This window comes from Vanessa cardui, chromosome 21 (assembly GCF_905220365.1).
Source record: "Vanessa cardui chromosome 21, ilVanCard2.1, whole genome shotgun sequence".
In the NCBI taxonomy this organism is placed as follows: Eukaryota; Metazoa; Arthropoda; class Insecta; order Lepidoptera; family Nymphalidae; genus Vanessa; species Vanessa cardui.
In genome coordinates, this window is record NC_061143.1 from 11,897,213 (window position 1) to 11,924,589 (window position 27,377).

Genomic DNA, 27,377 nt, shown 5'->3' on the forward strand with positions numbered 1-27,377 from the left:
TGAGCATTAAAGTCACCCAGAATAATGATCTCTGCGGATGGAATCTGCTGAAGCACGGAATCTGTAGCCATTTGGACGTGCTCAACCAGTCGGTCGGTTTCGGCATTACCGCTATGGGACCTATAAAGGCACGCATAGATTCGCGGATGGTCATCGCAGTCTACACGCAGCCAGATAATCGATAGGTCCTGTCCTTCAAGGCTGCCGAGGCGTCGAGAACAGATATCATCTCTGACGTAAACGCATACCCCAGCTCGTGGTATAAAGGAATGTTCCAATTTGTACCCAGGGTACGAGAGAAAAGTCGTATCGGCAGGAGAAGATATCTGGGTCTCGGTTAGAAAGAGCAAGGCCGGCTTCGCCGTTTCCAGATGGTAGTGAACGGCGTTGAGGTTGGAGTTGAGTCCCCTTATGTTGCAGAAGTCCACAGCGAGGGTGGTAGGGGTTGCCTTATGATGCCTGCTCCGCTTGCCCCGAACAGTGGCGAGCGCAAAATTGCCCCCCCCAGAATTCGGAGGGCAGCCTGGGCATCCCTGCTCAGGTGTTGTATGTCCTGAGCATGGATGCCCAGAGAGGGATTCTCCACCGCTGTCGCTGATGGTACCCTCCTGGGGTAATTTAACCAAATTCTGCACAACCATCAAGTTTTGGGGGGGAGGGGGAATGGGCCTCCGGAACTCTCACTTACCGGACGAAACGCGGTAGCATAACTACCACTTTACGCCGATTTTAAGTGAGAGAGTGGTACTTCCCCGGGCGTGCCGGCCCATTCGGCTGTAACCCGAAGGTATACAGCGTGGCACTTCCACTTGTAAATATTATATTACAAATAAAGATCAAACTGTATGTAATGCATAATATAGCTGAAGTATCAGGAAATTGCGTTGAATATGTGGATCTAGGGATTGATAATGGTTGCCTTTACTTCTTCCAATATTATTTTTGTAATTACTTTGAGAAATAGTAAGTTATTAGCTTTTAATAGATAATATACTACTTACGAACTTTATTACGCCGAAGAATTAGATAAATAGATAAATCATTATTTATTAGCGCTATCTACCCAGTACCAATAATAGAGAAATGGGACATATTCAATCAGCGCCATCTATCGGATGTCAGTATATTGTCACGGAGTTATTTGATTTCAGACGATATCATTTCTGGAGGTGAAGATACCGCTGTCGACACTGTTCGATCTCTTCAGCCATTGCGTGATCAACTTGCCTGAGAAGATTTGTAAACCGCCCGGTGAGATAATCACAAAATAATCAGTTATTAAATGGACCGAAAGTATTTGACATTTAAAATAATCTTAGAAATTTCTTTCAAAAGTTATATTATAATATTCCTTTGGCACCTTCGTTTATGATGATAGCCTCGATAAAATTGAAACATTTAGTTCTTTTATTTATTTCGTTATTTTTTTGGTGGTGTGGTAGGAGCTCTTAAAACCCCGTTTGGGTATCGCCCGCTCACCATATTTTCTACCGCCAAGGAGCAATAGTATTGTTGTGCTCTTATGCTCTGGTTTCTGTAGTGAGTGAACCAGTGTCACTAAGGCACAAGTGAAAACATTTTAGTTACCATCAGATCACCAAGCCAGGCAGTCGCCTATTAAAATTAATCATCATTTTCCTGTACTGACTACACACTACCACAATATTTCTAATCTTACTTTTAATTGTTTGTATATTTCTAATTTCGATTTGATTAGTCCTTAATATAATTAGAAAATAATCATTTTAGAAGACAACAAAACGAAAACTGAAAACAATGAATCGCCTCCTGACGAAAAAGAGAAAGACGATGAGACCAAACCGCAGAATCTAACTTGCTGCATCCTTATGCTGGATATTATATTGAAACAGGTACTGAAATATTTATATATATTTGTATGATAATGTAAAAAATAGTATTTGACAATATACTAAATGAAGGCATAAATAAAATAGAGTTTTATCAATTCGCGCTCTTTCGCTTTATGCTGGTAGCCGGTGGAAAAATAGAAAATACATTGCATGTGAATACAAAAAAAAAACAACTAAAAAAAGGAACAAGACTAGTGAGACTATGAGAAATAAAATATCGAGATCAATTAGGTTACATTACGTCACTAGCGCGATGAAGTCCACAGTCAAAACAATATAGAATTCAAACGCAGAACGCGTTTGAATTCTATATTGTTTTTTTTTTTTATAAATATTGGACAACATCACATACATTATTTTGATCCCAATGTAAGTACTTTTACCACTTTTGTTATGGAAATGATTTTTAGTAAATGTTTGATTCGGAGCTTTGCATACTTTGAATAGGCTGGTAAATATTGAATATAGAATTATTAATGCCACGAAAGTTACGTTTTATTGTATATTTCTCAGATGGAGCTACAGCATCATCGCATCAATATACAGACCGTCAGCAGTGAAGCGACGAAGCTGTTACGTCTGATGTTGAAGTCGAATCAAATGAATACCATTGAACACGGTAACTACAATTATTGTTTCAGTTTCACAAACCCCTTTCTATTAATTTTGCTACGAGTATGCCAGAGAAATATTATTTGACCTAAGATTGGTCCCTGTAGAACTCCCAAAGCAAAAAGTGTTTGAAACAAATATTATTAAGTAAATAGAAACTACTGATGTAACTCAAGACCATAACTATTAAGTTAAATAAGAGCTGAGATGGCCCAGTGGTTAGAAACGCGTGCATCTTAACCGATGATTGCGGGTTCAAACCCAGGCAAGCACCACTATATATATGTGCTTAATTGTGTTTATAATTCATCTCGTGCTCGGCGGTGAAGGAAAACATCGTGAGGAAACCTGCATGTGTCTAATTTCATCGAAATTCTGTCACATGTGCATTCCACCAACCCGCATTGGAACAGCGTGGTGGAATATGTTCCAATCTCTCTCCTTAATGGAAGAGGAGGCCTTATCTCAGCAGTGGGAAATTTACAGGCTGTTACTTTTTTTTTTTTAAATAAGAGCATCATGTCTTATGCCGATGGGTCTGGTACTGATTAATGCAAACGTTTTCGGTGTGGTGGGGCGCAGCGGAGTGCCGGTCGGGCGGCGCGTGCGCATACTGCGAGGCGGCGGCGCTGTGCCATCAGCTGGCCGTGCGCCTCGTGCGCTCGCTCGTGCCGCGCGCGCACCACCTCGCGCACCGGGAGGTACGCCCCCCCCCCTACACACCCCCTACCCTCCCCCCCGCCGCCCCGCGACTCAAGCTAGAGACTCTCTTCGGGATGTTTTTAACAGAGTAGGAATACTTACTGTTGCGTCGCAATATATTTACAACAATATCATATATATTCACAGTAAAATTGATCACTTTGATAAAATCAGTGATAATCATTGTATATGCACTAGAAGTAAGGATAAACTTATAACGCCAAGTTTCCGACTCCGCAAAGTCAATAGATCCTTCTTGGGGCAAGGTATCCGTTTCTATAATAAAATTCCGCAGAAATTTTTAACTTTGCCGTTTAGTAAATTCAAATCGTTTGTTAAAAATACATTGATAGAAAAAGTATACTATTCGATACAAGATTTTGTAGATGATAAAAAAGCGTGGAGTTAATACCTGTTGACTTCCAAGCAGGATACATTAATTGAAATAATTGTATTTAATTAACATGACGTTGTATATTTTAAATGTTAAAAAAGGGTAACTACCGAGTTTCTTGCCTTTTCCTCTCGGTAGAATCTACTTTCCGAACCGGTGGTAGCTTCACTTAATTGTAAAATGACGATTCAAAAGCCTACTTGAATAAAGTTTATTTATTTTTTTTCTAACCCCCGTGCGTCGCAGGCGTCCGTGGAGGAGTGGGCGGAGCCTGCGCGCGCGTCGGAGGACGAGCGCAGCCGCTCGGGCGACGCGCCGGCGGGCGACGCGCTGCCGCACGCGCTGCCGCACGCGCTGCCCGACAGGGCGACCGTGGGCGGCGTGCTCGTGCACATGCCGCATGTCAGTATCCACCTTAACCTTTAAGCTGGAACCGCACTTGCGCGGCGCGGAGCGGCCTCGATTAATATTATATCTAAATGAATGAATGAATGAATGAAATATACTTTATTGTACACCAAGCAAAGTACATAAAATTTTAAAACAGAAAAAAAAACAATGTTATAGAGTATACAATCGGCGGCCTTATCGCTAGAAGAGCGATCTCCTCCAGGCAACCGGTTGGCATAGGACATTATAATAAATAAATAAATTTAGGGTGGAGGTGTACTATAATACAAACATAATAAAGTAGTAAAAATAATACATACATATATAATGATAAAATACACACATAACTAGTAAGAAAAACATACACACAATTTTAAAATAAATGAGGATTGGAGGAGGAGAAAGGTAAGGGATGAAAATACGATTTCAAGTATCAATATAATACTAAATAATAATATGATTCAAACCGCACCACAGCGGCGCGGCGCGGCTTGTTTGGGCGCCAAAGAATATTTTGCCGCGCCTCTGCCGCTAGTGCGGTATAGCTAGCTAGTAATATACTCATTTCGACTTCAACTAGCAGCCAAACAAGACGACCCACGATGGACGAGGAGAAATTGATATCGATATGAATTTTTCTTTTGACATTCTCAAATTAGTATGAAAACGAACGGTGTCTTTCAATAGTCGTGGAAAAAGTTTGTGGTATTCTCCCTCTTTGTAGCGATTTCATACATTTCCTTTTCTGCCTCTTCACATAGTAAAGACACCGCGATCACTTTTTCAAAAGTTTCGTCCATCTTCAATGTCGTCTAGATAGTTAGCTACGCACTGACTAGTGAGAAGGCCGCAACGCGCCGCTCCGCGCCTCTAAAGTGCGGTTTCAGCTTTAGCCATCATCCTATAGCCATAGACGACCTCCGTGGTCGAGTGGTGTGTACACCGGTTCTCATGGGTACGCCACTCTGAGGTCCCGGGTTCGATTCCCGACCGAGTCGATGAAGATTACCATTAGTTTTCTATGTTGTCTTGGATCTGGGTGTTTGTGGTACCGTCGTTACTTCTGATTGTCCACAACACAAGTGCTTCAGCTACTTACATTGGGATCAGAGTAATGTATGTGATGTTGTCTCAAATTAAATTTTTGTCTCAAAATCTTATTACTGAGGATAGTGAGGACGATTAAAAACGATTTCGGGATACATTCAATTTTATCTCTAACATTTGAATTTAAAATTGATGTTTCGAATGATATCGGAACTTTTAACGATAATAATTCGAGTCCGTTAGGTACTCCTCCTAGGTTTAAAATTTGACTCAACGTAGAGTTAGCTGCGTCCCATCATTACGATTCGATATAACATTGGCATCGCTTTACCCATCCCCCTGTGTGTCACACGATACTGAGTTAATTTTGTTAAAATTATATACCTTATTGAATTCTTTTTCTTCTAAATTTAATTGTGAGAATATATTTGTAGCTTGATGGCTGCATGTTTGAGTAGGGTCGCTCCTACATTTTCCAAATTTGAACGAGGATTATAGTTCTTACGTGTCTATTTTTTGGAATAGACAATAATTCGCACATCGTTAATCCAGTGAGCTTTACTTGTGTATGTGGGAGCGATTTTAAGACCGCTGCTAATTTATTTATGATGTACATTATGTGTGTTAGATATTATTTTGCTAATAGCAACACAGTTATAAATTAAATTATAAATAAAATACATTTCTCTAATAAATAAATGATTAAAAGCTGTTCAGAATTCTAAAAAAAAACAATTAACTGAACCACTAGTCTAATCCTTCAATTTCTATTATTATGATATGATTTTTTTTTAATTTTCTTAGCAAAGAGTATGTAAATACGGCGCTTTATGCATGCTATATGCCATGTTAAATACCATTTAAGCATGTATAGTTCTCTTTCACGACCTGTGTTGCTATTACAAAATAAAGTTTGATTATAAACAAAATAGTTTAAAATAAAAATTTGGGATCAAATGTTATATTTTGTTTGTAAACAGACAGATAATAAATAAACACTAAATGAAGTCTCCGAGAACGACCGTAGTTCCGAATGTAGATTCTGATGTTTTGCTAGTGAGTAAATGAAGAGTGTGATGTAGCGTCGTTCGAGGAGCCGTCCCTGGGTGTCAGAGGAGGCTAGAGCGTATGTATATAATAGATGTATAGTTTGTTCATTTCATGCAACTGTCACTAATAAGCGACGTCGGTTCGGACGCCACACTGACTAAATCGTCAGGCGATACGCAAGTACGTTTTGACCTCTTTTATTATTTTGCTTCTTTCGCGCGGTTGCCCTTTTTTTGTTAACATTGGTGTTATTCTAATGTCTTCATTATTGTTATGACCATAAGAATCATTTTTGGTAATTTTTTTGTCACTTTTCTTTGGTACAGTCAGCAGCAAAAAATGTGCACGTCGATATATTGCTAATAAATATCCTATATTTACTGTAGCTAAACTGCTACGTATAACATATGTTAAGATTTTAAATTAAAATGGTTATTTTTATTATTACAGTTATTTAACGCGGGATATTTACCATGTTTTTTATAGTTATTTTACGAATGTCTTGTTCACGAGACTGACTGTCGAAATATGAACTGAGATGGCCCGGTGCTTAGAAAACGTGCATTTTAACCGATTATTTCACGTTCAAACCCCAGGCAAGCACCACTCATTGTTCATGTGTTTAATTTGTGTTAATTCACCTCGTGGTCAGCTGTGAAGGAAAACATCGTGAGGAAACCTGAATGTGTCTAATTTCATAGAAATTGTGCCACATGTGTATTGGAACAGTGTGGTGGAATATGTTCCGAACCTTCTCCTCAAAGGGAGAAGAGGCCTTAGCCCAGCAGTGGGAAATTTACAGGCTGTCGTTGTTGTCCAAATATCCATTCCATCATATAAAGTTAAAAAGCTTGGTAAATGTCCCGTATTAAATAACAGTCATAATTTCTGTAGATGTTCTAACGATTGTCGATGTTTATGTTTTTTGTTGAGCTTAACGGTTAGTTCGATGTTCGAAGAAGCTTTTTCATATGCATATTTTTTCCGATCATTCCTTTGAAAAACATTAAGAATAACACTAATCCTGACTTCACTTTGAATATTGTTGATATGATTCAGAGAGAGGTCTAGTTCCAATATTTAAGGGAATGTTCTTTATTTCAATTAATGGTTTTTTGTATAGAGTAGAACTAAAAAAAAAAAGAAATAATAAATGCTGCATTTTTCTAGAACAATCCTATTAAAAGCAAATATAAAAACATACATAAAATATCGGTGTCATTTGAGTTGATATCATACCTCAATAGAATCGGACAAATTGAAATTTGATTTATTCAAATTTGCTCGCAGCGATAATAAATATTACCAAAAGGGAACACTTTGAAATATTAATAGATAGCCTCCGTCAACTTACATCGTTGATAGAGCCTTATAATATAGACCTGTTTGTGTCATGCTTCAGAATTCATTAAAATATATTAGATTTATGGCTTAGCACTGTTGCACACACTCAATATATATGCGTACGTTGACGGCGTACTGAGTATCGGAGTCATCGTTGCTACGACGTAGAGCAGAGTAGAGCACTGTAGCGCGTGTCCCGAGTCTGAACGTGAGGGTGGCGGTAGATAATGACGGCGACGGTGGAGACCATAACGGAGCAACTGGACATGGCGGTGTCGCTGCCACCGCCCGAGCAGCCGCCTGTGGCCACCGCGCACTCCGTCACGCTCACCGACACGGACGTGGCCACCGCCACCGCCAACGTGAGTTGTCCTACCATTAGCCAATCCATAATTCATAAAAACTCCAGAAACATTTGTGGATTCACATAATGTTGGATTTTAAATGAACATGGTTATTTTTATTATTAAAGTTATTAATTTCGGGATATTTACCATGTCTTTTATTTTTATTCGGTGGAGCTCGATATTTCGACATTGTCTACGAATGTCTCGTTCACGAGACTGAAGTGTGCGGGTAGATGCTGATAATGTTAGAGGTGTCCGTATCGTACTACCTCCTTTCTTGTACGTTTGCTACGTAAACACCGGTCACCACCGAATAAAAATAAAAAACATGGTAAATATCCCGAAATTAATAACTTTAATCACATAATGTTGTCTTAAATTTTCGCGATTATTACACATTTAAATAAAACTAGTTAACGGATTTTAATCGCGTATATTAATTATTTTGGACATCCCGACTCAGTCTACCCGTGACCACGAACGCTGTTAAGTGCTCGAAACGTCGGGATGTCCAAAATAATTAATATACGCGATTAAAATCCGTTATAACTAGTTTTATTTAAATTTGTGGATTCCATTAAATAAGTTCCATTTATCAATGATTTTAAATACAATTGTAACTAATGAATACGACTTTGAAACTTTAGCTTTGTTTTAGTAAACAACTCAAATCGTCTATTAAAATACATATGTCTATTCTATCCTTTATACTTCGAAGTGAAGGCACTAACTATCGATTTCTTCAAGGTGTCAACCCCAAACCTGTTGGGTGACCACGAAGGCGAATCGGTGGAAGAGGACATGACTAATTTTTGGCCAACTTCAGCTGGAAAGTTTCACTTTTGCATCGAGGAGTTACCACAAGAGCTGCAATATATCCATCAATTACTGCAGGTATAAAAGTGGAACTACAATTAGATTCAGAATTTTCAAATTAAAACTATTCCAACAAACCCTATGATTAATTAAATAAAAAAAATATATAACACGAATGACTAACCTATACTTTACAGATCTTTATTTATTTATAATTGAACACAATTTCCATCACCACATAACTTTAATCAGCCACAAAATTATTTCAATACATAAAGGGTTAATTAGTATGTATGTATGTAAGAACAGTAAATACCACGACCGATGCAAACAGACTCGACCTCAATCAACCGATCATTAAACCCGTCACTAAGCGCTCTGCCGTATTTATGTGAAGAGGGTAGTTCTTGTAAGACTATATTTTATATTGTCTTGTTTCAGGAGCTAAAGAATACCAAGCGGCCTGATGTCCTGTACCACCTGCTGCAGTGTCTCCAAGTCCTCGTCTTGAACACGGATGCTCTCGCTGAGCACAAAGGGTTTTTAATATGGTGTCAGGAAAATCTGCTCATTGACAAGTGTGTATCTGTCAAATTTTCGTTAATTATTTATTGTTTAATTTAGATTTTATGAATATTTGTATTTCTTTCTCGTTTATTGGATTGCGCCAATAACCTTTTCTACTTTAGCCGTGACAATAGGTCTGTTAGAAATGAAAGACTTGTTGTTTTAACACGTATAATCACTCGTAATTCTTACTCGTCAATACAAAAAATTATGCTAGCTTAAGGAACGTGTAATGACACTTTAATAGCGCGATCTAAGTGACAGTCATTGCCATCTAGTGAAAAATTCTATTATTACATATATGTATGTAACATTTTACTCATTCCGCCCACCAAGGACTTGTCCTTTACATTACATTTAAATTCAGTCTATCTTAAGTTGGAACTGTAAAAGTAAGAAAACATCTATAAAGAAAAACAAAACTCACTTCTATAAAACTTATCTTGAAGTTAACTAGTTTACACATTATAATAAACAAAACAAAAATAAAACAGTGTATAGAAACCGCCCACCGTGACAATATACTTTAAATACCTATGACTTAACCAAAACACATAGCTTATTAACAGGGCGTTTAAGTAACCCTCCTTTACATTTTACAGTTACTACACGTGTTACATTATCAGGTCCGGTGTGCTTTTCTATTACTTTCCCTAAAATCCATCTAGCAGGTGGTATATTATCATCTTTAATTACGACTACATCTCCTATATCAATTTCTGAATTTTTCTTATACCATTTGTTTCTCTGGTTTAAATTACTTAAAAATTCCTTATACCACCGCTTCCAAAACACATTAATCATTTTCTGAATCATTTTCCACCTATCTAATCCCGTTACATTTTGATCCGAATAATCTATGTCATTAAGATTTAACAATGACTCTCCTACTAGAAAATGACCAGGTGTCAATGGGAGAGGGTCATTTGGGTTGTCGCTAAGAACGCTCAAAGGTCGCGAATTTAAACACGCCTCATTTTGTGCTAGTAATGTTGAAACCTCTTCGTACGTTAAGGTAGTATCCCCTATGACTCGTTTTAAATGACCTTTAGCACAACGTACACCCGCCTCCCAAAGTCCTCCGAAGTTAGGCGCACTTGGGGGAATAAAGTGCCACGTTGTTGATTCTAACGTTAACAACTGAGCTAATTCATTAGGTAGAGTTGACTTAGCACTGGCAAACATATTACGTAACATGGCATCTGCTCCAACAAAGTTAGTGCCGTTATCACTAAAGAGATCTTGGCAATGTCCTCTTCGTGAAACAAACCTTCTAAATGCAGAAATAAACCCTTTTGCAGTTAAATCGGAAACTGCTTCTAAATGGACTGCTCGAGTCACCAAACAGACAAACAAGCATATATATCCCTTATACGATTTCGCTCCTCGTCCAGGGGAAAACCGGATATTAATGGGACCTGCGTAATCCACTCCTGAAGTTCTAAAAGCTCGACTCGGTTTTAATCTTGCTTCCGGTAACTGACCCATCAACTGTGACGCTGCTATTTTAGAATGTCTAAGGCAAGTAACACAACTTCTATAATATTTTTTGACCATCTCACGTGCTCTCAATATCCAAAATTTAGATCTTAAAAAACTCATCATAAGTTGCGGACCACCATGGAGCGTCCTTTTATGAGCATCAGCAATTATTAGCAGACTAAGATGATTCTTAGCCGGCAAAATAATAGGATGCTTTTGATCATAGCTCACATCAGCTTGACTTAAGCGTCCACCTACTCTTAAGATCCCATTTTTATCCAAAAAGGGATAAAGAGTGCGTAGTACGCTCCGGTTCGCAACGCTACCTCTAGTTTTTAATGAATTTATTTCTTCCGCAAAATCACATTCTTGAACTTGTTTTATGCACAGTTGTAGGGTTTGAATCATTTCATCCGACGTAACATATTTTGGTAACAGTTTTCTCTCATTTGATGGCAATCTTATTTTGAGAAACCACCGGCATAATGAAATCACTTTTAATAGTTTTGATAAATCTGAAAACTTCATCCATTCAAAATTAGTGTTTGGTTTCTCCATAACAACAAACGATTTAACTCGTTCCTCCTCATGAGTATCAATTATGTCAGGCTTCTTACATTGAATGACTGGCTTTGACAGCCAATCGGGACCGTTCCACCAAAGGTCATAACTGTTTAACTCTGTTGGCTTCAGCCCTCGAGAGGCACAGTCAGCAGGGTTAGTATGTGTTGACACATGTCCCCACTGCTCAAACTCCATTATCGTTAGTATGTGTGACACTCTGTTGCTCACGTATGTAGCCCACCGACTAACAGGTCCACATAACCACGCCAAAACTACAGTTGAGTCAGTCCACGCATAAAGGTCACGTTTCGGTATACACATTACTTGTGAAACCTCATTTAGTAGCTTAGCAGCTAAAGTTGCTCCACAAAGTTCTAAGCGGGGAATAGACACTTCCTTTTCAATAGGCGCAACTTTTGTCTTTCCAGTAATAAGCTTCACGTATACTTGACCATTCTCGTCTACAACTCTAAGGTAAATCGCAGCTGCATATGCTACACTTGATGCATCTGAGAATGCGTGAAGTTCTAGCTTAGACGTCTTGGTTGTGCAAAGCCATCGTGGGATCAAGATGTTCTTAATATTGATTAACTCGTGTCTATAATTCAACCACTCAGATAACAGATTCTCCGGTAATTTGTCATCCCAATCAAGACACGCTTTTCACAATTTTTGGATAAAAACTTTAGCAGTAATTACTACTGGTGAGATCCATCCGATAGGGTCGTAAAGTCTTGCAATATCTGATAAGACTTTGCGTTTGGTAATAGGTTCCTCAATTTTGGTTAAATTTATTACATATTCAAAATTATCTGTACACCTGTTCCAGCAAATTCCTAAAACTTTCATCATATTATCAGTTTTAATTGTTAGAGATTTCTCAGTACTTAAATTCTTTTGTTTAATTTGATTTAAAAATGTTTGATTGTTGCTACTCCATTTTTGCAATTCAAAACCACCCGATCTCATTAGTTGACACATCTCCTCGTAAATATGTAATGCTTCTTCCTCAGTTTCACAACCTGTCATTAAATCGTCGACATAGTAATCTCGTAAAGTAATTTGTGCTGCCAGTGGATATTTGTCTTTTTCTAGATGCGCCAATTTTTGTAGTGTTTTGACTGCAAGATAAGGCACACATGCTGTGCCAAACGTTAAAGTTAGCAGCTTATGATGCTGAACGGGTAAATCGGGGCTACTTCTCCACAAAATCCTCTGGAAGTCAGTGTCTCCTTCATGTACTAACACCTGTCGGTACATTTTCACCAGATCTCCAACAATGCAATAGGATGTTTACGCCATCTTAGTAAAAGGTGACGTAGATCTTGTTGGAGTTTAGGACCTACCAAAAGATCATCGTTCAGAGACACGTTATTAGTCCCCTTACTCGAGGCGTTGAAAACCACTCTGACCTTTGTTGTATCCTTATCTTCTCTAACAACGGCATGGTGAGGAAGATAGACAGCTTTGGGATTTTCAACATCTTCTGTCTTAATAGCTTCCATGTGGTTCAAGGTTGTATATTCTTCGAGAACTTTATTATTAGTTTGTTGATCGCAATGTTATATGAGTGACTATATTGACACTGTGGATCACTAGTTTTAAAAGGTAATCTTACTACAAATTTTCCATCTTCTCGTCTTACTGTAGTCTCTTCGTATATCTTCTCACAAAGTTTCTCCTCTTCGGTTAATCTTTTCTGAATACTATTAGGCTCGTTCTCAATTTCCCAGAATTTCTTCAGTAACTCGTCTTCTTTTATTTGAACATGTAATGTTATAATCTCTTCATTTTTTAACTCTTGTGTGACCTTCCCAGACAGTATCCACCCAAATACAGTATTTTGAGCTATGATTTTACCGTGCGGACTTCTTTTAATTCCATTCAGCAAAATTTCTCCGTTAACGTCAGCGCCAAGTAATACATCAACCTTTCCAGGTGATTCAAATCCTGGATCGGCCAGATGTAGATCCTTTAGCCAATCAGGGATATGTACCTCACGACTCGGTAATAGGGATGTAAGTGATTTTAATACATAAGCATTAATACATATCGTTTTACCAGGTTCGAAACGGGACTCAAGTTGGATACTAACAGCATACTTAACAAGCGTTTGACCGTCTCCCAAACCTGACACCCTACCATTTACATTTGTACGTTTAAGGCCTAGTTGTACAGTATCTTCGCTCACAAAAGAAGCTTGTGAGCCTTGGTCAATTAATGCTCTAATAACATATGAACCATTTTTACATCTTGATTTTACAACAGCAGTTGCTAACAACACGTTATAAGTTTTTAAATCTCCTCTTGAAAAATTAGCCACTACAGTTGTTTCGTTCTTTGATGTAGTTGTTTCTCGATTACATTGTTGAGTTTCCCCTCTAGATACATCATTATGTCTCGAATTATTGTAAGCTTCTTTATCTTCTTTGTCAAAATGAAGTAATGTGTGATGTTTTCTACCACACCTGCGGCAAGTGGTGTTTTGATGGCACTTGTATAAAGGATGCGTGGGCGCAAGACGATTAAAACAAAGTTTCTTAGTTTGTGCAAAATTCTGTCTCTGAAGAACTGGTTGCTTCTTGAACTCGGTGCAGTAATAAACAAAATAAGGACCATTACACATAGCGCAGATCTGTTCAGATGAACTATTTTTTACATTTACCGATGAATGAAATGCCTTAGGTTTCACTAATTGGTTTGTATTTCTCGATTGTATATTACTCTTATTACTCGTCTGTGCACCGGTATCTAACATCTCCAAACTTCTAAACCTCGTCTCTAAAAATTTGTCTTTTTCTAGATGCGCCAATTTTTGTAGTGTTTTGACTGCAAGATAAGGCACACATGCTGTGCCAAACGTTAAAGTTAGCAGCTTATGATGCTGAACGGGTAAATCGGGGCTACTTCTCCACAAAATCCTCTGGAAGTCAGTGTCTCCTTCATGTACTAACACCTGTCGGTACATTTTCACCAGATCTCCAACAATGCAATAGGATGTTTACGCCATCTTAGTAAAAGGTGACGTAGATCTTGTTGGAGTTTAGGACCTACCAAAAGATCATCGTTCAGAGACACGTTATTAGTCCCCTTACTCGAGGCGTTGAAAACCACTCTGACCTTTGTTGTATCCTTATCTTCTCTAACAACGGCATGGTGAGGAAGATAGACAGCTTTGGGATTTTCAACATCTTCTGTCTTAATAGCTTCCATGTGGTTCAAGGTTGTATATTCTTCGAGAACTTTATTATTAGTTTGTTGATCGCAATGTTATATGAGTGACTATATTGACACTGTGGATCACTAGTTTTAAAAGGTAATCTTACTACAAATTTTCCATCTTCTCGTCTTACTGTAGTCTCTTCGTATATCTTCTCACAAAGTTTCTCCTCTTCGGTTAATCTTTTCTGAATACTATTAGGCTCGTTCTCAATTTCCCAGAATTTCTTCAGTAACTCGTCTTCTTTTATTTGAACATGTAATGTTATAATCTCTTCATTTTTTAACTCTTGTGTGACCTTCCCAGACAGTATCCACCCAAATACAGTATTTTGAGCTATGATTTTACCGTGCGGACTTCTTTTAATTCCATTCAGCAAAATTTCTCCGTTAAAGTCAGCGCCAAGTAATACATCAACCTTTCCAGGTGATTCAAATCCTGGATCGGCCAGATGTAGATCCTTTAGCCAATCAGGGATATGTACCTCACGACTCGGTAATAGGGATGTAAGTGATTTTAATACATAAGCATTAATACATATCGTTTTACCAGGTTCGAAACGGGACTCAAGTTGGATACTAACAGCATACTTAACAAGCGTTTGACCGTCTCCCAAACCTGACACCCTACCATTTACATTTGTACGTTTAAGGCCTAGTTGTACAGTATCTTCGCTCACAAAAGAAGCTTGTGAGCCTTGGTCAATTAATGCTCTAATAACATATGAACCATTTTTACATCTTGATTTTACAACAGCAGTTGCTAACAACACGTTATAAGTTTTTAAATCTCCTCTTGAAAAATTAGCCACTACAGTTGTTTCGTTCTTTGATGTAGTTGTTTCTCGATTACATTGTTGAGTTTCCCCTCTAGATACATCATTATGTCTCGAATTATTGTAAGCTTCTTTATCTTCTTTCTCAAAATGAAGTAATGTGTGATGTTTTCTACCACACCTGCGGCAAGTGGTGTTTTGATGGCACTTGTATAAAGGATGCGTGGGCGCAAGACGATTAAAACAAAGTTTCTTAGTTTGTGCAAAATTCTGTCTCTGAAGAACTGGTTGCTTCTTGAACTCGGTGCAGTAATAAACAAAATGAGGACCATTACACATAGCGCAGATCTGTTCAGATGAACTATTTTTTACATTTACCGATGAATGAAATGCCTTAGGTTTCACTAATTGGTTTGTATTTCTCGATTGTATATTACTCTTATTACTCGTCTGTGCACCGGTATCTAACATCTCCAAACTTCTAAACCTCGTCTCTAAAAATTGTTCCAATTGAGACCATTTCGGTAGATCATCTGTTGCAACACTTATCTTCGTTTCCCATTGTCTCAGTGACTCGTGATACAATTTTGACACTACTAAATAAATTATAACGGCATCCCACTGTTCTGTATTAATATTAAGATTATTAAGAGCCTTAATACAAGAAGTTGTTGTATCCAATAATTGCCTAATTGCACTCGCAGATTCACGTTGTATAGATTTTTGTCCAAATAATGTCTTCATAATTGCATTACAGTTGTATCTCTTATTGTTGTAACGTTTAGTTAATTGTTCCCATGCTTCCTTGTAATTCGCTGATGTAGTAGGAAAATTTCTCAAGAGCACCTCAGGTTCTCCAGACAGACTTGATTTTAAGTAGTGCAATTTTTGAACTGGCGAAAGTGTATTGTTTTCATGTATTAATGAAACAAACATGTCATAAAACGATTGCCATTCCGTATATCTTTCCGTGAAATACGGCAATTGAATTCTCGGTAATTGCACTTCAGAACCATTTATTTTTGCGTTAGATAAGTTATCATTTGCATCACTCTTTTGTGTAATGCTTTGGGGTTTTGCGAGAGCAAGATGATCCTTCAGAAGAGCCTTGTATTGTATGAAAGATTCTTGAAAATCATCTTGCATGTCGTCTTTAAAGTATTGTAATTGTTTCATCTGCTCGTCTGTTGCTTTCGCCACTATTTCGAGATGATTTTGATTAAACGCCTCTTCTAACTTTTCTAACGCTTCCATCCTGGCCATCAAATAACTGTATTTTGCTCGAATCTCCTGCTTAGCTTTCTTAAGATTGCGTTCTGCCTTAATTAATTGATCAAACAATTCTTGTTGTCCTCGGATTAATTCGTCCATCTTGACAAATGTAGCAAAACTTCTGTTAATATGATACTTCTATTCACGTTAATAACACAATATCATTTTAAAAGTCAGTTCAATCATAAACAAAAAGTAGTGAACTAATAACAAACTAAAGTTATTGACAAGTTAGCAGAACAAAACATCAACAGTACTCAAAGTTTAAAAATTATAAAACGGGAAGAAAAAAAAAACAAATCGGATATCCACAATACTAAATAGTTTTAAGTTCAAAGTTAAATCAATAAAGTTTTTAAAATCCAAGTATAGCACAAAATGTTCTAAGTCCTTATCACGAAAATTTTACAAGTCCACATTAGTATAAAATTTTCTAAGTCCTAAATTCGAAATCACAAAATTTTACAAGTGTTTGGTAAATGAAATTTTTCTAAGTCCAAATAGTAAGTCACGAATATTTTGTAAATTTAAATTTAATCACTGTTTTTTCTAAGTTCATTTACTCACGGTTATAGAGTCCAATTTACCAACATTATCGCACTTATTCACTTAACTTCACGGTTCACTTTTTCCTCTTCTCCCGGGTTTCGGCACCAATGTTAGAAATGAAAGACTTGTTGTTTTAACACGTATAATCACACGTAATTCTTACTCGTCAATACAAAAAATTATGCTAGCTTAAGGAACGTGTAATGACACTTTAATAGCGCGATCTAAGTGACAGTCATTGCCACCTAGTGAAAAATTCTATTATTACATATATGTATGTAACATTTTACTCAAGGTCGATGGATAGACATTTTTAATATTTTAACCTCCCATAAACTAAGAAGTTAAGAGCTTTTTTGAAGAATGTCTTGTTGTATCCATTTGTCTAACTTTGGCCCAAGCACTCAGTCTTCCCCTGTGTGGCAGCCTGTGGAACGTGTGCGACGCGGCGCAGTCGCACATCAGCTCGGTGGCCGTGCCCGTACTGCTGCACTGCGTGACGCTGGCGGGCGGCGCCGACGTGTTCTGCGCGCTCGTGCGCGACGCCTTCCACCACCCCGACGCCACCAAGCGCTTCACCGCCGTCGAGCGGGTCACCATGCTCATCCGGTGACTGCACGACATTAGCGGACTGACAATATTTTATTAATGTTGATGATCTTAATTTTATCATCTATGTAGGTTCATGGACGGCTCTCCCATAAAGTCGAGTTTGCCGCTGCAAACTGCGCTGGCCACTGCCTTCTGCTACCTCATCTCCAGCATGGACGACATCAGCGTGTACGTCGCGCAGCGCGCCACGCTCTACATCGGCACCATACACGATAACGCCATCGATGTATTCATATTTATTTCTTTTGTTCAATTGTGTTCACAATATTCCTTTTTCATATCAATTAAAAAGTCAATTTAAATGAAATCAAAATTTCATAGAGAGGTAGAGATAGAGAGAGAAATTACCATCAGGTAAAGGATCGAGGTAATTGATACGAGACTTCAATCGATTTGTCGCCAGCTGCTGCTCTACTGCTTGGAGACGCAGTTCGACCTGGTGGTGGTCGACCGGCCGATGATCCTGCAGTCCGTGTACCAGCTGCACAACACGCTCAGCGACCGGCGCATCCTCACGTGGGAGTTCTTCCTCAACCGCTTCGAGGCGCTGTTCCTGGAGGCGCAGATGAACTCGGCCAAGGGCGCGGACGCGGGCAACGGGCGAGGTGAGTGGCGGGCGGGCGGGCGCGCCGTGAGCGCCACCGAGCTAACCGAGGGCTCCCGCAGCGCGGCGCGCGGGGGTGGTGCGGCGCGGGGCGCGGGGCGGCGCGCGGGGCGGCGCGCGCTCGCTGGCGGCGTCGTTCGGCGCCAAGTGGCCGTACAAGCGCACGGTGTCCGCGCCCGCCGCCGTGCCGCCGCCCGCGCGCGCCCGCGGTGAGTACGGCCCGCGCGCGCCGCCGCGCCGCGCGCCCGCTCTGACCTTGCGTGTCGCCAGGCGCCGAGCGGCCCTACGCGCGCCAGTACTCCGCGCCGCTGCTCAAGCGCAAGACGTCGCGCTTCGGCCTCGGCCTCGGCCTGCTGCCGCACGCGCCGCCCGCCGCGCCGCGCGCGCCCGCCGCAGGTGACGCGCCACCCCGCACTCGCCTCCATACCTGCACTTAGTTCCCATCAAAACCCATCTTAGACGATTGGGTTGCTCCAAAGTAAAAACCATAGAGCAAATATAAATAAAAATCCAAGATTATTGTATCCATATCATTCCAGTATTTTGGTGTAGTGTAATGTGGTGTCTATAGCATGAAATATAAATTTAGTTAAAAAAAATTAATACCCAAACGTAAATGATAATGCTGCTCAGTAATAAAAACAATCAAGGAAAAAATAAATGCAAACTAAACATTTGATACAAAAGACGCGAAGAACATACTCGTGGAATTACAAATGTAACATTAAAAAATCCATAGCAGACACAATTTTTTTAAATTACAAATGCTCCGGAGGTAAGTTTTCTCTCCATTTATGTATATTATAGGCCTATTATGGAGCTTAGTGATATCGACTAAGTAATTTTACCTCAAAATTTGCCTTATCATGTGAACGAATTTATCACCAGAATACCCATAGTGATGTTCAAGCTCTGGAAATCCTTATCACAAGTCCCATCCAATCAAACACCTTAGATATGAACGAATACACAAATAGACCATTCCACCGGGTTGCAGCCTCTTGATTAGTGGAGCTTTCATAAAGACTTCAAAGTTCTGATAGTCTTACTTATTAATCTTAAAATATTAGATCAAAAGTGAAAATAACAAAACCAATATTAAAATTGGGACGAAATATTTATATCGAGAATACAGTACATACACCAATAACCGTTATGAAGAAACGAAAGTTTTTTTTTGGATTATCAGATGGGATTCATTCTCTTTCTGGGCGATCAGAGGAAACCCTGGCAACAGTTGTACCCAAAGCAGCCGACCTAGAAGAGGCTGATAAGGAAACCACTAATCTCTTAGTCTTCCTATTGATGCAGTTTCTGTCAAGGTATTTTTATATTTTTGTAACAAACTACTTTAAGGTCCAAGTTCAAATTATCAATAAATATAAATATACTACAATTATTTTTTGATTAACTAAATCGAAAACCTTTTGGAAATAAGCTCAGTAATGACGATTATTAAATTTGTTACCCTTTTCTTATAAAACACTCTATAAATATTTATAGAGTAGTATAATATATATAATATTTTGATGACGTAACTTGACTAAATTATTTCATATCATGCTTATGAATTTAATGTATAATTATAGATCGGATCAAGCGCATCCAACTGAAGACAAAACGACTCAGAAGACCCAGGAATTGGTTCTACGGCATTTGTTCCTGTTGCTTGGATATAATTCCGTGGAAAAGTATTTTACAATATCGCCGCATACCCTTCGGTAAGTCTTCAAATGCATCATAATTAAAAGTCATAATATTAAAATTACAAGAGGTCGATCAACAACTGATGCGGGAATTGCGCTTCTTAAACATATTTACGACGCTTGAAAAAAATAACAGAATGCTATTGGAGTATTCTTTGATTTATCTAAAGCATTTGATTGTGTAGAACATGAGACGCTTCTTTATAAGCTTAAATATTAGGGTGTTAAAGTTAATATTTATCTCGTTGCTTCATACTTAAGTCAAAGAATCCAGCAAGTTTTCATTAATGGAATATAGTCTTCTGGGTCTACGTTGAAAATGAGTGTTCCACAAGGTTCAATTTTGGGTCCCTTTCTTTTTCTAGTATATATAAATGATCTTCCTTTCTATGTTAAAGGTATTTGTGATATAGAATTGCTGACGATACTTCACTGCTTTTTAATGTCGGCAGGAAAAAAACTGACTATGACGATTGATTTAAAGTCAATAATTTGGTTTTGAATGCTCAAAAAACAAAATGTGTAGTTTTTACCTTACCCAAGGTAGAAAGCAAAATTATAATATATCTTTAAGCGGTGGCCGGCTTGATGTAGTCGATACTACGGTGTACTTGGGAATAAAATTGGATTCCAGACTTCAGTGGACTCCCCATTTATCATCTCTAGCAGGAAGACTCAGCTCCGCAGCATACGCGGTTAGAAAAGTTAGACAACTAACAAATATTGATACCGCTCGTTTAGTTTATTTTGGTTATTTTCACAGTATTATATCATAGTTTCGAGTAAAGTCTGAACTCCGGGAATAAATGTTAGATCGTTCAAAATAAATATTTCATTTTAAACAGTGATTGTATTTAAGCTTCATTACTATTACGTCCTTTATCCAAAGGTTATTTGGAATCTTTGAAATTGTCCTCTTAACGATATGATGGCCTTATTTTATTATTTGTTTATGTATATTTGGTATACAAGTAAGGATAAGTTTTGATTTTGTAGGTTGTCGTCAATATTCAACGCGTTTATGGCAAATCTGCCCCAAGTGTTGGATCAGAACCACGTGATGGGGGCCAGCATAGCTGAACCCACGCTGATGTTATTACAGGTCCGTATTCTGTTTATTTTATTACCTGCTACGATGTGTAAAAGGGCAATGTTAAAAATGTTAAAGTTCAAAGATTTCAGTTTAGTTGTAAATTATCTTCGAAAAGAAAAGTAATGTCACTACTTTTGGAAGTTTAAATTTTAGACTTTATATTTAAACTTATTTAGCACTGCGCGCGGCCGGCGGCGGCGGCGGGCGGCGCGGGGGGGCACTCGCTGGCGGCGCTGGAGCCGCACGTGCGCCGCCACTGGCTCATGGCGCTGCTAGTGCTGCTCTACAAGGTCAGCACACCTGTGCACTAAGCCTGCTCCTGCGAACTCGTGTCTCCCCTACACGGAGTGTCCACTATTGGGACATGATTTTGATTTATGTTCGAGGATTGCAAAGGTTCACGCGCTTAATAAAACAACTTGTTCGTAAGAGACCAGAAGAGAGAATATTTTGTTTTAACTAAAAATTTAGGAGGATTATGAGTGAGCATTCGATTGTGTAGAACACGAAACGCTTCTTTATAAGCTCAAATATTACGGTGTTAAAGGTAAAGCTCTTGATCTCATCGCTTCATATTTAAGTCAAAGAATCCAGCAAGTTTTCATTAATGGAATAAAGTCTTCTGGATCTACGTTAAAAATGGGAGTTCCACAAGGTTCAATTTTGGGTCCCTTTCTATTCCTAGTATATATAAATGATCTTCCTTTCTATGTTAAGGGTATTTGTGATATAGTGTTGTTTGCTGACGATACTTCGCTGATTTTTAAGGTTGACAGGAAAAAAAATGACTATGACGATGTGAACGGTGCATTAACACAGATACACAATTGGTTTACAGTAAATAATTTAGTTTTGAATGCTCAAAAAACAAAATGTGTAGTTTTTACCCTACCTAATGTTAGCAAGCAAAATTATAATATATCTTTAAATGGTGACCGTCTTGAAGAAGCTGATACTACGGTGTTTTTAGGAATAGAATTGGATTCCAGACTTCAGTGGACTTCTCATTTATCATCCCTAACAGGAAGACTCAGCTCCGCAACATACGCGGTTAGAAAAGTTAGACAACTAACTGATATTGATACCGCTCGTTTAGTTTATTTTGGTTATTTTCACAGTATTATGTCATATGGCATATTACTTTGGGGTAACGCTGCAGATATTGAATCTGTCTTTATTTTACAAAAGAGAGCAATTCGGTTTATTTATAATCTTGGAGCTAGAGACTCTCTTCGGGATGTTTTTAACAGAGTAGGAATACTTACTGTTGCGTCGCAATATATTTACAACAATATCATGTATATTCACAGTAACATTGATCACTTTGATAAAATCAGTGATAATCATTGTATATGCACTAGAAGTAAGGATAAACTTATAACGCCAAGTTTCCGACTCCGTAAAGTCAATGGATCCTTCTTGGGGCAAGGTATCCGTTTCTATAATAAAATTCCGCAGACATTTTTAACTTTGCCGTTCAGTAAATTCAAATCGTTTGTTAAAAATACATTGGTAGAAAAAGCATACTATTCGATACAAGATTTTGTAGATGATAAAAAAGCGTGGAGTTAATACCTGTTGACTTCCAAGCAGGATACATTAATTGAAATAATTGTATTTAATTAACATGACGTTGTATTTTTTAAATGTTAAAAAAGAGTAACTACTGAGTTTCTTGCCGGTTCTTCTCGGTAGAATCTACTTTCCGAATCGGTGGTAGCTTCACTTAATTGTAAAATGACGATTCAAAAGTGCTTATAAAAGCCTACTTGAATAAAGTTTATTTTGATTTTGATTTTGTTTTTTTGAGTGAGTGATTGAAATGACTGGTTGAATGACTGGTGGAATGACTGGTTGAATGACTGGTTGAATGGCTGGTTGAATGACTAGTTGAATGGCTGGTTGAATGACTGGTTGAATGACTGGTTGAATGACTGGTTGAATGGCTGGTTGAATGACTGGTTGAATGGCTGGTTGAATGGGCGTTGAGTGGGAGTGCTGCGGGCTCCTGCCAATAGGTGGCGGTAGGCGGCGCCGACACGGACCATGTGCATATTGTGTCCTCTCTCGCAGTACCACTACAGCAACGGCCCGCTGTGCACGCTGGTGGGATCGCTGGTGCGCTGCGTGCTGCAGTCCGTGGAAGCGCAGCACCACCAGTGTAAGCGCATCCCGCCGGTGCTGCTGCTGCCGCACCAGCCGCACCAACCGCAGCAGCACCAGCAGTCGTACCCCCAGCACTCGCACACCATGCCACATCGTGCGAGAGGTTTGTGATTTTTACCCTTTTAATATATGAGACAACATCACATACATTACTCTGATCCCAATGCAAGTAGCTGAAGCACTTGTGTTATGGACAATCAGAAGTAACGACGGTACCACAAACACCCAGACCCGAGACAACATAGAAAACTAATGGTAATCTACATCGACTCCGGGAATCGAACCCGGGACCTCAGAGTGGCGTACCCATGAAAACCGGTGTACACACCACTCGACCATGGAGGTCGTCAACTTTACAGTAGCTTTTGAGTGACCATTTGAAATTATATCAAATGTAAATCGTAGAGAATCGCGAGCCGGTGCCGAAGACCGAAGAAACGACTACGAAGTCCCCGGCGCACTGGCCGGACCCGCCTGAACCTCCCAAGTGAGTTAGCCTTTACCTAAGTGGAATAAAATAGTACATTTTAGTATTAAACGTCAAAATATTATGACGAAAAGAAGGAACCTAAGTCTCAAAAGCCTGATGTAACAATTTCTAAATTGCTTATTAAAATTGTGTTTTAGATACCAACAGTGGAGTCTAGAGCAGGAATCGTCCGAGAGCGAGCTGATCGCCATCCCCGAGACCAGTGACAAGTCGGACACCACCGTGCACGGCAGCACTGCACCTGTAAATATTCCTTATTAAATAGCTCACCATAGACATTGTATCCGTAAGAGATAACAACCATTCTTCACTGTCAATGCATCACCAACCTTGAGAATTCCCTTCTGAAGATATATGCTGGAGGCAAATGAGTACCTCGTTAATAGATTCGTAATGAAATGGAAGAGACATCATAGCAAACTCAAATAATGTTCTCTCTTAAAATCTTTTATTCTTTTTTTTATGTTTTTAATCATTCCTTTATTTTTCTAATGATGGCTATCAACCTGTGATCGACGCTAATCAAGTCGCCGCCACTCCATCTGCTTCACTCAATTATAAATGTGAAAGTAACTCTTTCTCTGTCTTTATATCTGTCACTCTTTCATGACCAAACCAATAAGCCGAATTTGATGAAATTTGGCGTGAAGCAAGGAAGGTCATAGGTCAAGGGCTACGTTTTTGCCTAACATATGACAAGACCCCCTAAACGTGAGCGAAGCGGTAGGTGACAACTAGTGTGTAATATTGTGTAACATAGTTCCGCTATGCAGGGTTCGTTTGACGAGCCATCGCACTACGAAGACCCGCCCAACGTGTGTCACGCGCAGGCAGTAGTGTCTCCCTACCCGACTGCCAGTAAAGTCGTAAGTAGACATCTACAATATAAACTTTTGATTAGAGACATAAATATATTTTTTAAATATTGGACCACATCACATATGTATATTACTCTGATCCCAATGTAAGAAGCTAAAGCACTGGAAAATCAGAAGTAACAACGGTACCACGAGAATCGAACACGGGACCTCGTCGTCAAGACATATCAAATGGATAATTAATTCATATTTGCTTTAAGACAACTACATGTAGCCGAGATGAGAATGTTGAGAGGAATGTGTGGTGTTACGCGAATGGATAGAGTAAGGAATGAGTACATAAGAGGAAGTTTGTAAGCGGCACCGATAGCCGAGAAGTTATGTGGAAGGTGGCATCATGGTATGGGCATCTTATGCGGAGGAATGAGGAGCATATTGTGAGGAAGGTCTTGAGTATGAATGTGGATGGATCTATATTCAATACCTCTATAGGTAGTGGACGACAAATGAAACGATGGATGGATAGTGTGAAAGACGATATGGCTGGAAAGAATGTTACTTGTGAGATGACGTCAGATAGGTAAGTATGGAAGAAAGAGACATGCTACGCCGACACCAATTAATTTGGGATAAGGGCAGGAGGATGATGATTTGATATATATTTTGTCGCGTCAGGTAGCTCATTGTAAATGAACCTGATGATAATTGATTAACTTCCAATCTTGGTAACTGAGATATTATGTCCCTTTGTGCCTGCTTGTCGGTTGAATATATGATGAGTAAGTGGTACCTATCGATACGGGCTTGCTCAAAACCCTACCACCAAATACATATAATACTAGTTCTGTATAAAATGCAGTTTTTTGTATAATACATATACTATTCGAGATGTGGTGTCATAGAATCTCATTTTATTTTTACCTTTTTGAATGGCATTTTTTGTCCCAAACAATGCCAATTCCTAACTCGGTATATTATGGTGTATGCAGCAACCTGCTGTCGGGTCGAGGTCGGGGCAGCAGCTATCAACGAGCTCGTCTGTCTCCATCGGCAGTGACTCGTCAAATTTGTAAGTTTTATAATTTGCATGGAACCTTTTTGTATATTTGACTCAAATCACTCAAAAATTTAAAATTCAAGCTCAAACAAATTTTCTCCAAGCATATACTTTGAAGTCAAATTTATTTGTTAGAAAGTAAATAGTACTTTAGCAAATGTAAGCTAATTTCTGTTTTTTTACAACGGACATCAACGAATGCTCTGTTATTCAAGTCCAAATTTTATTACAGAAAAAAGATAATAAAAAAATCTTATATAAAAGTCCACAAAAATCCCATTCCTGTGCAAAGTTTTAAACGAAACGTGAACTCGTAAGGATAATATTGAACATTTCTTCACGAGAATTTCCTTAATTGTGAAGCACATATCACCAGACATTTGACGGATACAATTTTACCTGCCAGCTGCGGGATTTCTGGGGACTGCTAATAATACGTGTCGAATTAAATGTTGTCAGGAAATCGACTCCAATGAGCGGCCACTCGGTGGAGATCTGGCCGGATCAGTTCCACCAGAACTCGCCGAGGACTAGGATGCTCGGCAAGCAGAAGAGGATCGTGGGTCTGTCACCTCATTATATGATAGGGGCAACATTCAATTGGAGCCACTATAGAGACAAATGATTATGTTAATTTATGTGCATATATACCATTATTACTTTACTTTAAAGTACCGCAAATCCGTCCTCGTTTTCATTCGGTTCACATAATTACTGAGTTTCTTGCCGGTTCTTCTCGGTAGAATCTACTTTCTGAACCGGTGGTAGCTTCACTTAATTGTTATATGACGATTCAAAAGTGCTTGAAAAAGCCCACTTGAATAAAGTATATTTGATTGATTGATTGAGTCATCACCATTTGCATCAAATTATATCGGCCTGGGATATTGGCACAGTGTGTGTGTGTGTGTGTGTGTTTACGATGGCAGCGTCACAGTAGGTTACTTGCAGTGGGCAGCAGCACGTCGCCGGACACGGCGGCGTCGTCCAACGGGGACGCGCTGGCGCACCCCGCGCTCCACTCGCTGCTCCGGAGCCCGGGTGAGTGAGCTGCCCCGCTGCTGTGGCACGCGGGCGCATGGAGTAACGGCGGCTGTCCGCAGGCGTGGCGTACGCGTCGCCCGAGTCGCCGCTGTCGAAGATGGAGCTGGCGTGGAGCGCGCCGCCGCACGCCGCGCACGCGCCCGCGCCGCCGCCCGCGCATGCGCACGCGCACGCCTTCAACATGGCGCCGCCCGCGCCCGAGAGGTCAGCCCGCTTGCTACTCGCTTACTGCCCTCTGCCTGACGCTTGTGTGTGAACTGAATGTAAATTACATCGATATAACAAAAAATTGGCATTTTTCAACAGCTCTACCATGATTTGCTGATTCTGAAACGCAATTTTTCGACTCGAAATGAGTTTTTGTTTCAGATCTCACAGCAGTCTGTGAGTCTGTGATAATGGAGGGAGTTCTAGTCTTTAGTGTTGATTATAGTTATTATCTATTGAATTTTTGTTTTCCATGAAGTTAATAGCTCTACCATGATTTGCTGACAGTAAAATATTTGTTTTAACTTAATTACGAGTTTTAATTGATATTTATCATTATTTTATATCAGAAACAAAAGAGTTTCTGCTTTTAAAAATGTTTTCAAACGTTTAAAACGGTTTTTTTAGTGTCTTTATGTTCCTTCCAATTTTTTATTTTTCACGATTTTCCCCGTAAAAACACCGGAATTATGTATTTCTAAAAAGTATCAGGAACTATAGAACTCAGCTATTTGCGCTTAGATACCTTATTTATTTTTGATCTGCTGGGAAATGATCTGCTACGGGAAGTTAGCAGA

The 27,377-nt window shown here is 39.2% G+C and overlaps 1 protein-coding gene across 1 annotated transcript in view; it reads left to right on the top strand.

Moving 5' to 3' along the window:
- LOC124538963 (protein unc-79 homolog) overlaps positions 1-27,377 on the top strand; it is a 47,658-nt gene that overhangs the window by 12,558 nt on the left and 7,723 nt on the right. The window contains exons 17-41 of the mRNA XM_047116250.1: positions 1,152-1,251; positions 1,750-1,871; positions 2,385-2,490; positions 3,066-3,184; positions 3,826-3,981; positions 6,166-6,246; positions 7,635-7,772; positions 8,505-8,651; positions 9,015-9,151; positions 17,429-17,611; positions 17,684-17,840; positions 18,018-18,219; positions 18,489-18,614; positions 19,408-19,540; positions 19,808-19,939; positions 20,921-21,026; positions 21,194-21,307; positions 23,091-23,286; positions 23,589-23,670; positions 23,811-23,916; positions 24,447-24,539; positions 25,481-25,560; positions 26,008-26,111; positions 26,500-26,589; positions 26,652-26,796. Coding sequence (XP_046972206.1) covers positions 1,152-1,251; positions 1,750-1,871; positions 2,385-2,490; positions 3,066-3,184; positions 3,826-3,981; positions 6,166-6,246; positions 7,635-7,772; positions 8,505-8,651; positions 9,015-9,151; positions 17,429-17,611; positions 17,684-17,840; positions 18,018-18,219; positions 18,489-18,614; positions 19,408-19,540; positions 19,808-19,939; positions 20,921-21,026; positions 21,194-21,307; positions 23,091-23,286; positions 23,589-23,670; positions 23,811-23,916; positions 24,447-24,539; positions 25,481-25,560; positions 26,008-26,111; positions 26,500-26,589; positions 26,652-26,796 — 3,155 coding nt within the window. The remainder of the gene's footprint in view (positions 1-1,151; positions 1,252-1,749; positions 1,872-2,384; positions 2,491-3,065; positions 3,185-3,825; positions 3,982-6,165; positions 6,247-7,634; positions 7,773-8,504; positions 8,652-9,014; positions 9,152-17,428; positions 17,612-17,683; positions 17,841-18,017; positions 18,220-18,488; positions 18,615-19,407; positions 19,541-19,807; positions 19,940-20,920; positions 21,027-21,193; positions 21,308-23,090; positions 23,287-23,588; positions 23,671-23,810; positions 23,917-24,446; positions 24,540-25,480; positions 25,561-26,007; positions 26,112-26,499; positions 26,590-26,651; positions 26,797-27,377) is intronic.